The sequence below is a fragment of the Hyperolius riggenbachi genome, chromosome 3, assembly GCF_040937935.1.
Source record: "Hyperolius riggenbachi isolate aHypRig1 chromosome 3, aHypRig1.pri, whole genome shotgun sequence".
Taxonomy (NCBI): domain Eukaryota; kingdom Metazoa; phylum Chordata; class Amphibia; order Anura; family Hyperoliidae; genus Hyperolius; species Hyperolius riggenbachi.
In genome coordinates, this window is record NC_090648.1 from 189,380,105 (window position 1) to 189,393,660 (window position 13,556).

The 13,556-nt window shown below is 41.9% G+C and overlaps 1 protein-coding gene across 4 annotated transcripts in view; it reads left to right on the forward strand.

Annotated features, from left to right (window-relative positions):
- Nucleotides 1-12,215, forward strand: part of MAPK6 (mitogen-activated protein kinase 6) — a 75,506-nt gene extending 63,291 nt beyond the window's left edge. For 3 of the 4 annotated variants that reach the window (XM_068275454.1, XM_068275453.1, XM_068275452.1), the window contains exons 3-6: nucleotides 3,083-3,227; nucleotides 4,154-4,318; nucleotides 4,418-4,619; nucleotides 8,871-12,215. In XM_068275454.1, coding sequence (XP_068131555.1) covers nucleotides 3,083-3,227; nucleotides 4,154-4,318; nucleotides 4,418-4,619; nucleotides 8,871-9,963 — 1,605 coding nt within the window. In that variant the 3' untranslated portion in view covers nucleotides 9,964-12,215. Of the gene's footprint in view, nucleotides 1-3,082; nucleotides 3,233-4,153; nucleotides 4,319-4,417; nucleotides 4,620-8,870 lie in introns of those variants that run through there. The other variant, XM_068275456.1, reaches the window with a different exon arrangement.
- Nucleotides 12,216-13,556: the final 1,341 nt, after the last annotated feature.

Below are 13,556 nucleotides of genomic sequence, written 5' to 3' on the forward strand. Positions count from 1 at the left end.
CCCCTTGCGCAGCCTGGCCAATCGCCGCCAGGCTGCGCTATGGGGTGGATCGGGACTCCCTGTGACGTCACGACGTCCGTGACATCGATGACGTCACTCCATTCGTCGCCATGGTGACGGGGGAAGCCCTCAAGGAAATCCCGTTCAGAACGGGATTTCCTTATGGGCAAGCGGCGATCGGAGGGGACGGGCGGACGCAGCGGGGAGGGGGGAAGCATGTAGCTAGCACTAGGCTAGCTACATGCTATAAAAGACGAAATAAACCCTCGCGCGGCTGCATAGCCGCTGGAATTATACCGCCAGGGGGGTTAAGAGATTCTCATGGACTGATAGCTACTGCTTGCTCACACCTAGCCAGCCTGAACCACTACTCCCTTTAGTCACATGGGCATCTGAAACCATGCCTCCCTATTGGCTGACAGCCTATCGCAGTGTCCGCCTGACTCCCTATTGGCTGACAGCCTATCGCAGTGTCCGCCTGACTGGAAGGTGGTAGAACATTGGCAGGCAGAAATAAGAAACTGTTGATTCATGTAGCAGGGTTTTTCCAGTTGCAGAAATGGCCATTTGGCAAAACATTTTAATGCATGTTCTGTTAATTATGCAGTTTTCACTCATTTATTACTTCATATTATAAAACTTGTTTGTTTATCTAGTAAGTATGCAAGTAGAGAAGGTCCATTGTACTCTCCAAACCCATCTGAGTTATTGTATTAATGTCTAGACATTGGTGTAATGCTCACAGAATATAAAACATGCTTGGTAAACTAGCATACCATTAGAGATGGTCAATGAGATGCTAGGATTTTCAGGTTGATGAAAGTTTTTTAAGTTTATGCAGCTTGGAACTGAAAAATCATCCGCTCCTTCATTTGAATGGTCCATGTTCAACTTGCATAAAATTAACATATGCAGTAGGGTCTCTGTTATGCGGCGCAGGCAAGGATTACCCTTGCCGAATTTGTGTAACTTCAAGTTGCTTGAGAGTTTGCGCAATCTGATGCCTCAATGAACACTAACCTGTGCAGCAAGCGGGCTGGCTAGCCTGTATCTTTAGTTTAGAGCTGTAGGGCTGGGAAGAGGAAAACTATTAACCGAATAAGAAACAGCAGCAGTATCTTTAGTAAACACTTCTCTTTTTATATATAATAGTGGTTTCATACACTTGGCTCCACCACAGTCTTCCTTCAGTGATGGGTGACATCGCTGAGTGCCTCAGTTTACCTGAAGCTGGGTATACACATTTTCTATCTCATATACACATATCTTTGAGATAGATAAAGAGAGATATACAGTAAATCTTTTTTTTTCCTCATTAACCTGGATTAACACCTTGTACCAGAGTTATGAGACAGACATCTGTGTTCACCAGTGTGTAACGCTCATAGCTCCTACAAATGTGAAAGACACTTCTGTATCTAGAGTATGGATGGCCATTGAAATCTTAATTATTTTAGGCAAACCTATGCAGCTTGAAAATGGCTGGTCCAGCAGGTATTTGATTGTGCTGTTTTTAGGCTGCATCAATTTGGAATTATTAGCATCTTATTGATCTAATCTTCAACTTTTGATTTCACCTCAGATCTGCTAATCTGTACCACCTAATTGTGTTCAGTTTGCTCCACCCTAATTTACATAGTGGAATCTGGGAGCAAAGAAGCTACTGCTCTAGATGCTGTAATCAAATTGCCGAGTGCATTGATTTCTCTTTTTGAGCATTCCCCTACCATACAGAAGATATAATGAAATGAATAGACCTCTCACGATGTGTGCAGTTCTCACTGATTAAAATAAAGCAGTCCATGAATAAATTCTAAACAAATGAGACTTTGGAGATTTATTATGAGCTGTGCACATTCTGTTATGCACCATAATTTCTGTTTTCTCTCAGTAGGGATTTGTGCTGTAACATAAGTTGTTGTTTAAGGACACAGCTAATGTTTTGAATGCCTGGGAGATGAGCCTTTGTCTCTTGTACGTTTTATTCAGATTCACCTTTGGTAAAAATGATGGTACTTACTGGTTTGACCGTGTATTTACATTTCATAATGAGTGCCCTACCTGAAGATTGGCCAGATAATGGGTACCAGTTTTTCAGTAGCAGTGTGCCCAATGCTTAACTCATTGGTAAACAGACATTCATATTGACAGTACAACATGGTTTATCAGCACAACATGCAATATGAATGCTGTCCTTTTTTTAACAAAATATTCTTTAACAGTATACCTGACCCAGGCAAGTCTACCTAGGGTAAGCACAGAGGTATATTCATGCTGGCTCCACAGAATTCTGTATTACTCTCTACAGCTCCACAGGATGTATTTTGTGCGTTTACCTTGGGGTGCTTTGCCTCGAGTCAAGTGTGCTTTTAGGTATTCTCGTGAGGCTAGCAATACTGGGATCGTGCATGCAGCATTGTTTTGAAAGGTCCATACTCTATGGCTGTGTCATCCTGTACTGCTGGCATCATAAGTCAGCCATTGACATGGAAACTGCAGTTTATAGTGTTCTCAGGTGTGACAGACCGAAAAAACGATGCAAGAAATTTGGGCGCACCATGTGCCACCCTAGGGCGTAATGGGAATTGCAGTTATAGCGTTGCTCAGACAGTAATTTGGGCATCATCAAAACACATTCCAAATTACTATAAAAAACAGCATAATTTGACCACTAGCAATAGTTGGTAGCTGAATTATGTTTTACCCCGGAGTCCACGGCGGCCTGGTGGGGGAATAGCAATTAACACGGCTGGGACTTTTGCAAAAGCAGGGTGAGCCATTTTTTGGCTTTGCCCTGCACCCAAATTTCCCGTTGCCTTTATTACATGTATACGTGACTGCATTCATGCCTGCTCCAGATGAGTAAATTGCAATATTAAGATTTTGTAAAGCATGTTTTAGAAACGCCCAACTTGAAGACTGATTATAGTTTAAGTAGATGTAACTCTGGTTTCATCCTTTTTTTTATTTTTATTTTTTTTTTCCTCTTCGTTTCTCTGAATGTTGGTTGAGAGCCAACATTTTCTGTGTATGTATGTTTTGCAGGTGTGTCACAAAGTAATGTTTGTTTCCCTCTCCCCAGGGACATCTGTCTGAAGGACTTGTCACCAAATGGTACAGATCCCCACGCCTTTTACTTTCACCAAATAACTACACTAAGGCTATTGACATGTGGGCAGCTGGGTGCATCTTTGCTGAAATGCTGACTGGAAAAACTCTTTTTGCAGGTTAGTGGATGCTCCACCTGGTCAGTTTTCTAGACAGGATGGCTTTATTTAACCTACCTGCCACTGAGTAGGTTTTGTGTTGAGGTAATGGCCTAATATACCCTTGCAAGACTTGCAGTGGTTTTGTTACGCAGTCATATGCTGCAGATAATGCCAAACGTTTAAATGAAATACCATAGCAACATGTTTGCTAGAGCTGGGGAATAATACACTGGAATTTCACAGTAATTAAAGTTCTTCTTACTAATTAATATGCACATTGGGACTTTCCCTTTTTTTTTATTTGGATTTTAGTGATGATGCACTTTGAGTGCATGGACAGAGGGTCCTAATTATATCACCTTTAAAATGCCACACACCTAGAGGAACTTTACCAATTTATAACTTAAAAATACATTTTTATTTTTTTACGTCGATTGCAAAATTAGTATGTTTGCCCACTGTGAAATCTTGCCTCCCTGATTACATTCTTAAATGTATCAGTGATGGCAGCATCTTATCTTCAGGCAAGTTGAAATCACTATAGGATGATTCCGACACCACTACCCCTTCCCAAACACCCCCACCCCCCATCCTTGTGTGTAGTGAGCAGGAACATCAGTTGATTTCCCACAGTGCTTTCACTGAGGGTGGTGTTATATGCCAATACACAGCAATATATAATTACAAAAAGCATTTCTGTTGCTGAAACCAGGATAATCCAATGTAAAAAAAATGGGTGTTCTGAGTCATCACAAGTCCTTTTTAACCTCTTATTATATTCTGCATAACCTCAGTGGTGAAATGCTTTTATAATGGTGTGCTTCAAGCTCAGTCTTCGTGATGACATTTCAGAGACACTGACAGTAAACGATAGTCAGTCCAGCGTTGCTAAGATGATCTTGACAGTGTATGTAAAAATATGCATTGTTTTTTGTTTTTTTAAGGTGCACATGAACTTGAGCAGATGCAGCTAATTCTGGAGTCCATCCCCGTTGTTCATGAAGAAGACAGACAAGAGCTTCTTAATGTAATCCCAGTTTTTATCAAAAACGATATGTCTGAGCCACATACTCCTTTAACACAGCTACTTCCAGAGATCAGTCCTGAGGGTAAGCTTTCTACGTGATTAGTCATTCATTCCTTGTGTTTGTTAATTTAACTTTTCATCTAAGTTCCAACAAATTGACTGTTTCTTTATCCCTTAATAGCACTAGATTTCCTTGGGCAAATTTTGACATTTAGTCCTATGGACCGATTAACGGCAGAAGAAGCTTTGTCTCACCCTTATATGAGTATCTACTCATTCCCTTTGGATGAGCCAATCTCAAACCATCCTTTTCACATTGAAGATGAAGTAGATGATATATTATTGATGGAGGATAACCACAGCCATGTCGACAACTGGGAAAGGTAATGGCACTAAAATATTTTCATGTTTTCTGTGCCCATTATAATGCGTCTGTATTAAAAATAAGATACTTCGGTATTGGGAAGCCTCAGTCTAGAGGCTTCCCGGAACCTCTTATAGCCCACCATTCCAGTGCTGGGCCACTCTTTATCTTCTGGCTTTGGATGAGCCCATCTGCACTGGGCATGCACTAGTACGGTCCAGGCATATTCAGTTGAACAAAGTGCTGATCCCTGTTTGTTTCCTGTACAAGCACTTCCCTCTACTGAACATGCGCGGACCTTACTTGTGCATGCCCAGTCCGGATGTGCTTGTTCACAGCCAGGCTCCTTGTGCCATGCATGAATTCAGAACCATTGCTTTGTAGCAATTTTAGAGTCTGGACTAGCTGGTTTAGGCTGTGCTTTTGGTTCTTTGGTGTAATTTAAGTTGACCCGCTGTATGAGTCTGAGAACCACTGTGATACAGCAGATTATTGAAAAACTCAAACCATTCCATTGTTTATCATTCAAGGATACCCGAACTGATATGTGACATGATGAAATAGACATGTGTATGTACAGTGCCTAGCACACAAATAACTATGCTATGTTCCTTTTTTTTTTTTTTTTCTTTCTCTGCCTGAAAGAGTTAAATATCAGGTATGTAAGTGGATGACTCAGTCCTGACTGACAGAAAGTGACTACAGTGTGACCCTCACTGATAAGAAATTCCCATGTGTACCTCTTTCTTGCTCTCAGAAGCCGTTTTCTGCTAGGAAAGTGTTTTATATTTGGAATTTCTTATCAGTGAGGGTCACACTGTAGTCACTTCCTGTCTGAGTCAGGACCGAGTCAGCCACTTACATACCTGATATTTAACTCTTTCAGGCAGAGAGGAAAAAGGAACACAGCATAGTTATTTGTGTGCTAGACACTGTACATATGTCTATCTCATCCTGTCACATGTCCCTTCGGGTATCCTTTAAATTCCATTCAAAGAACACTCGTCTGTAAATGACTCTATTTACTGTGAAAAAATAACCAGGTTGTGATGCATCACATGTAAAGCACCAGGTCAGGCACAGTTTCTTTGTACCTGCTGCACCAGTTCATCTCCTCAGAGACCTACAGCTGCCTGCTCAGTTCCAGTGGGTTTTTTTGTTACTTGGGTACGTGGTGGAGGGAGTGACTGCTGAGTTAGCTCAAGCCATGCCCCTCTGCTGACTTATAGCCAATAAGGATACATGGTTTCAGACTGCCTGGGAGGTAGAGAGTGAGCAGAAAAGATAGTTAGGGCTGGTTCACACTGCACGCACTTTTCTAAGCACTTGCAATTTTAAAAGCTCTTGCTAATGTAATTCTATGTGTGTGTGTGTTCTCACTGGAGCGATGTGATTTTGTAAAACCTCCCGCAGCATTGCATTAGCAAGAGGTTTTCAAAGCACTAGCACTAAAAAAGCTTTTAGTGTGAACCAGCCCTTTCTGTGAAGAAAGCGATCCATAAAGTGCTGCAGCAGCTTTTGCTAAATTATTTCGATTAACAGAGCTGCAGAATTTAACACTTAGACTGCTGAGGATGTCTAGGTGTTTTCACTTCCATACTGACTGATGATTGTAATGCAATGCCCAGATTCGTGCTTTGCTTTGATGTAAAGAAGTTTGCAAATTTATGCACCTGTATTCCTGTTGAAGCAAAATAAATTCCCTTAAGGCCTGGAACCCACTAGCAGTACGTTACTAAGCCTTTTCTAAGCTCTTGTGATTTGAAAAGCTCTTGCTAATGTAATGCTGTGGTTGTGATCCCACTTGAGCGATGTGATTTTATCAAAATCCCCTATAGCATTGAATTAGCAAGAGCTTTTCAAATCATTAGCGCTTAGAAAAGGCTACTAGTGGGTTTGAGCCCTAACTGTTTGAGGTGTCTGTAGTCCTCCTCGTTATCTGCTGCAGCTGTGAGAATGTCAGGCTACTTAGTGCAGTTCTTATACTGCTGGTGCCGAAAGGTGGTTGCCCCTGGCAATCACTAAATCCATTCATTCACCATGGACATCTAAACCTATAGCCATGGACGTCTGTTTTTGCTGCCCCATATTCCTGTGCCACAGACCTCCTAAAGGCATTTAGTACAAAGTTTTGGCTCAGTTGCAACTTTCTGCGTGACTTTAAATATGTAGATAATTCTTAGTTGATGTAGAATTATGCAAATGTATGCAGCTTGAAAATGGACCAATCAAATGCTTTCACTGCAAGATTTGATTAGTCCATTTACATTTAGTAATAGGTTTTCATAATTACCATAATTTGGTATCCTCATTGGCATTATTCTCAATCCTCTCAAATTTTTATTTGCATTTCAGTGACAAATCTCTGACTAATGTGAACTTGAATACATGTAGATTTGGGCAAGACATACATACATGTAGCTTTGTTTGTCAAAGAGGAGCTGTCAGCCATACTATCTCAGAAAAAAACCCACATATATAAGTAGATAAATACTTGCTCTACTTACATCACATATGTATTGCAGTGTCCACGTTTTGATTTTAGTGGTTTTCTATAGTAAAGAGAGAAAATCCTCCTTAAGATTCTCAATTTTAATGGTGTCCATCTTGAAGCCAATCCTGATGTCATTTCCTCCCTTCCTCTCCTCTGCCCGATTGTGTATGCATTGCTCGCCCTTCTCCCAGTCTTCAGGCACCCCAACGCAGCTCTGCAATAGAAAGTGCGTTGTCTCAACATGAGAAATACTGGCCAATCAGAGAGGAACAGAGGTGTGGAAGGGGAAAATAGAAGGGACAGAGGCTTCAACCAATCAGGCTGCATTAGTTAAAGAAAACCTGTAAGTTCCCCTGGGGGGGGGTACTCGCCTCGGGAGGGGGAAGCCTCAGGGTCCCAGTGAGGCTTCCCACGCTGTCCTCCGTCCTTTGGGAGTCTCGCTGCAGCCCTCCGAACAGCCTTCCCGGCTCCTGCGCAGACGCTGTGGCGGCTCTCGGCGCCTAAATAGGCGGGAATACCCAATTGCTGTCAGGTCTGCTCTACTGCTCAGGTGCAAGTCTCCGGCCCCTGCGCAGTAGAGCTGACCCGACTGAGATCGGGTATTTCCGTCTGCTTCAGAGCCAAAAGCCACAGCAGCGCCCCCGCTGAAGCCTGGAAAGGTAAATATTGAACAAGCTGACGGATTTGTCAGGCCACTGTTCGGAGAGCTGCAGCTAGACCCCCGTGGGACAGAGGACGGCGTGGGAAGCCTCATTGGGACCCTGAGGCTTCCCCCCCCCCTCCCGAGGTGAGTACCCCCCCAGGGGAACTTTTTCATGTTATGGCCCATACTCACGAGGGACTTTTGTCGCCTCAACACGTGGCGCGCGCGTGTTGCGGCGACAGGTCGCCCGTGAGTATGGGCCGTCGCACGCGCGCGCACCCCGAACTGTCGCCCGCCGCTCTTGTCGCCATGCGATTGAAAGTTTCAATCGCATGGCGACAGTCGCCGCCGCACCTCCCCCGCAACTGTCGCTAGTCCGCGTGAGTACGCGGACTAGCGACAGCAACCTCCATAGAGGTGAATGAAGCTTCCGGCGGGGGGAGGAGGAACGTCGGCGACAGCTTCCGTCTCGCCGCTGGTCCCTCTTCCGCGTGTGTACGCGGAGGGACCTGGAGAGAAGCTGTCGCCGGCCTGTCGCTAGCACGCTCACGTGTGCTGGCGACAGGCCACTTCTGCAGCCCGTGAGTACGGGCCATTAGTGTCTCTTTGTTTGAGAGGAAAGTAAAGAAGAAAAAAAGACAACCCAGCATGCCCTGCAACTTCCTTTGTGTGACAATAATGTACCAAATACGAGTCAGGTAAACTGGGGAATGATCATTTATCAACAAGAAAGGTAATAGTGAATTTTAACTTTTGGATTGCCTGGCTATCATCCTTCTTACTTGTTTACCAGATAAAAATAAAGAATTGATTTTAGATTTCATGCCTGACAGTTACACTTTAACGAACAAAATTCAAACCTAGTGGGCACTGTCATGTAGCTTTCAAAAAAAAAAAAAAAAAGCTGGCATTGTAAGGGTTAATATAATGGTCTGTGAAATAAGATGCATCCTTGTGAGAACAAATACCACTATTGAAGTTGGGCAGAACTGGCCCATATGTTGGTTGTTGCTGCTCAGCTAAGATTCCTAATACCGTGGTTCCATCTTCGCATTTCTCTTCCTGCAGTTTTTTTATTTTTGAGTTTTGACATTTATTATAATGGTCTAAATGATGGTGTTTTATTTTCACAGATATCATGATAGCCAGTATTCAGACCATGATTGGCCTGTTCATAATAATTTTGAAGCTGATGAGGTTCAACGTGATCCAAGGGCCCTTTCAGATGGAAGCGATGAGGAGGAGGTTCAAGTGGATCCTCGCAAATACTTGGATGGAGATCGAGAAAAGTATTATGAAGATCCTGCATTTGATCATTACTTTTCTGCTGAGCCTTCCTGGCAGCACTCAAATCACCATGAGAATAAATATTGTGATATTGAGTGCAACCATACCTGTAACTACAAAATGAGGTCCTCCTCCTACCTAGAAAACTTGGTGTGTAGGGATAGTGAGGTCAATCATTATTATGAGCCAAAACTTATCATAGATCTCTCTAACTGGAAGGAGCAAAGTAAGGAGAAGTTAGATAAGAAGGGGAAATCAAAATGTGAAAAAAATGGTCTGGTGAAGGCTCAGATAGCTCTTAAAGCATCACAACAGCTAGTTGAGAAAGAAAGGGAAAAGCGTAAAGATTTTGACTTTGATTCATTCATAGCAGGTACCATTCAGCTAAGTTTGCAGGATGATTCTTCCAGTGTAGACAAGCTCAACGACTTGAACAGCTCTGTAACGCAGATTGAATTAAAATCTTTGATATCCAAGTCTGTAAGTCTGGAAAAACAAGAGAAAAGTATGGCCAATTTAGCTCAATTGGGTGCCCGAAATCAAAATTCTTGGGACAGTCCAATCGTAAGTGGTGAAGACTGTTTCCTAATTGATCAATTTTGTTGCGAAGTAAGGAAAGATGATCATAATGAGAAAGAAAATCCATACACAAGTTACCTAGACAACTTGTTTGGTAGGAAGGAAGAAACGGAAGTGACAGAGCCTGACGTAGCAGAAGAGGGAAAGGGTGACAGCAAGGAATACGAGGTGGGCTTACCAAATTTTAGTGGTGACATCATCCTTAGTAAGCATCTGGACTGCATTGGTATTCCCCAGTTCCAGAACCCGGCTGGTTCTCCCCTTAAATCTGTACAAGCCACGCTGATGCCTTCTGCAATGAAATACTCCCCTCAAATTCCCCGCAAAACCTACAGCAGCATTCTGAAACATTTGAACTAAAACACTCTCCATCGTTTTTTTTTTTTGTTTTTTTTGTCATGAGTGTTTATTTTTCTGTCCTCTACATATCTTTGTTTTTTGTTTTGTTTTTTCCTTACTTGAATTGTAATTTTAGTACATATTTAAGTTTTTAGTTTTTGTTTACCATTGTTTTTACATTTTCAAACTACTTTCTACATATTTTAAACTGGCATGACATTTGCACACAAGAAAAAAAAACAAAATAATGCAACAAAGATGGAGACAGGAAATATGCACTAACTGAAATATAAATGAAATCAATTGCTATGTTTCTGAATATTATCTTGCCTTGATGTTAACACAGTGAGACAATACATACCTTCATGGAAAATGTCAGTTTAATATATTTCATCGTGTTTAGCTTTTTTTTTCATATCCATTTCTTGAAACACATGATACCAGCAGCAACTGAAGAATGCAGATTTTGGTACGCATGTGTTATCTACCTCAAGGTAACAGTATGTGGCTGTGTATTCGCCACGGATAGTGCTATCCATCCCGCAACTCTGTTTAAGCCAGCATTATTGTAGTCACTATTCTTTCAACAACAAAAAGTTGCCGAAATATTTATAAATGTTCTTGACTGCATCCAATGTTATGAAGTGTTTAATATGCAGTATTTTTATTTATTAAATCATATGGTGTGTGTTTCAAAAACTGACGCCTTGGAAGCAGTTTGGATGGAGGGATGGACAGCTTGCCTCTAGCTGTTAAATTTCACGCATGCCAAAACGTCCTCTAAAGTATCTGCTAATGTTTGCTGATTAATTAAAAGGCAGTACATAGAGCATTATAATGTGCAGTACACAGAGCTTATAGTGACCCAGAGATCACAAATTACAAAGTGTTTTGTTTTTTTTTTTGTTCTTTTTTTTTTACTTACCCTCGCAGTCCTCCTGTTGCCCTCCATTCAGCAGTAATCAGCCCCGGTAACTGGCTCAGTCGGCTTTAGTCTGTCAACCGGGATATTCTGTGCATGCGTGGACCTTCTGAGCATGTGCAGAAGACCCCGGCTGACTTCACTGAGCCGAATACTGGAGCTGATTACTGCTAAACGAAGGACTGCGGGAGGACGGCGAGGGACGCATCCACGCTTATGGAGCTGGAGGAAGCCCCGGGTAAGTTAAAAAAAAAAAAATATATCATTATCTCTGGTACACTTTAAGGCAGAGGACACACTACTGCATGGAAAAACTGATGTGAGAATTCATGTTAATGGGCTAATTCACACTTGATGTGTTGTTGTGTTTTTTTTGTGCACGGAAAACAAAACTGACATTCTGCAGGATAATTCAGCTCATTTTGTAATTTTTCTCTATCAGTTACATTAGTTGCTGTGAAAAATGCGCACGGTTTTCTATATTCAAACACCAATGGGGCTCGATTCACTATAGCGTGATAACTGCTAACTTGTGATATGCAGCATGCAAAGGGTTTCACGTGGTGAAACGCACATGTTATCGTGCACAAACATTCGCTTATCACGCAAAGTAACAATGTTTGCGTGAAAACCATTGCGTGCGGCAGATGGCGTGATCACTACTGTGATGGCAGTTATCATGCTATAGTGAATCAAGCCCATGGTGTGCAGAAAATGTATGCAAAAAACTGAAAGACAAGTGTGTCCCCTGCCTCAAACTCTTTCATTGCGGTGTAGCTGCATCAGCTTATTAAATGAAAAACAATGGAGTTTAACAGTTAGATTCTTATGTTGTCCAAGGCTAGTGGAGAAGTTTGTAGTTTACATTGTAAAATTAGCCTGCATATTAACAGGTTATCGTTGTCTTCACTTTTCTTTTCCCCAAGTTTTTTCATTTCAAGGAAAGTGCTCACTGTGTATAGGAATTTGTATTTTCAAAGTGCTTGACCGATCTCTAGAACACCATAGGAACGGCTTCAAAGTTAAATACTCCTTTTTTTTTTTTTTTAGACTTTTTTTTATTTAAAAAAAAAAAAATCTTTTTTGCAATGTTATGAAAGGCGTGCATGGTGATAATTATGGTACAACATTACTGTCATTGAAGAGTTGTCGATGTAAGAATTCTTTCCCCCTGATTTTATTGTATGTTTTTACAAAAAAAAAAAAAAAATTTTTTCCAACCTGCATGAAGATGGCATGTAGTATCTCAATTCTCTGGAAATTTGTTTTGCCTTTGAATTTTGCATACTATTTATGTACTATTGGTTCCCCTATTTAAGAATAATAAAACATGGCCAGCAAGAAATGTAAATTCAAATGTCTCTGTGTACCTTTTTTATTTCTTAAAGGCTTGGGAATCTGGAACAATTCTAAAACCAGCAAAAGAAAACAAACGGAGACACCAAGAGTCAATATAGTGTATTATGTTGCGATGTAAACTAGGGGGTTATGTGAACACATGTGAAATATACTCACAAGGGTTACCAATAAGGCAACCACTCTAGCCAGGTGGGGAGATTAGACCTGACACAACTCTGATTAAGATATCTCTCTCTGTAGATCGGAAAGAAAGGGACAACACACCTCTATCTTCCAAACTCTGTGAATTTTAAAACCAGATTAGTGGACCACTCTGCCCTGCAAATGCTTTCTCCTATGCCTGGCAGCTGCTCCCTTTTACTGGAAAGTTGCCGCCCTCAAACGGGTAATGAGATGGATTTTGGCGGTCAGCTAATGCCTGTGTGTCAAACATGACACCCATGGTGTTACCGAACATGGTCATTTGGCTGAGGCTCAAGTCTCCTGTGACATAGTCCTTTGTGCAATTAATGAACCTGAAAGGAATCCAGCTAAGGTAATGTATTGTGTAGACACGACCTGAGTGCAAATGGGTAGTGTACTGGCAAAAGAAACCACCTTTTGACATGGAAGACAAGGGGTCGAATCCTGCCTGGAGCAAGTTAACCAGTAAGGAATGTGTGGGCAATGCTCCCGGGTGACTATGCCCTTAGTGGCTGTAGATAAACAAGTGCGTTGAGTTCAGAAGGAGAAAAGACTGTACAAGTGTTAACATTTTAAGTACCCAGAAGGTAAGGTATTATTTTTACAAAGCCAACCTTTGTAAAACAACTTTAACTGAACCATGAGTCTTAAGCACGGATCATATTGCTGTTATCTAGTTCAGGTCATGCTTAAAGAGTAACTGTTAGGCATGAAAAAACAATCCATTCTCTATTTATAGCTGTTGATCATATAAACGGAATGCTAAAAAGGCAATGCATAACTTCAAAATCAATCTATTTTTATTGCAGAGATTAATCCTCATGTCCCCAGCTCCTTAGTACGCAGCCAGTAATCAGCCGCACAAGAGAAGTTGCAGTGCAGGCTGGGGTGAGGGGAGTTTTTGCACAGACACAGCTAGTTCAGCCTGATTGGCTGCAGCCTGTGTCACTTTCACTCCTTTTGCTCTCATTGGCTGCCTCCCATGACTGTCCGTGTCTGCTCCCTCCCCACACTCCAGCGCGACAAGCATCTCTGACTATTTATGTAGGCAGTGGCTGCCACCATCGCATTCATGGGGACTCCCGGCCCTGCTACTATATCCTTAGGGATTCCCTGCATTTCTTTAGGGGTTCCCATGGATGCGGGGGTG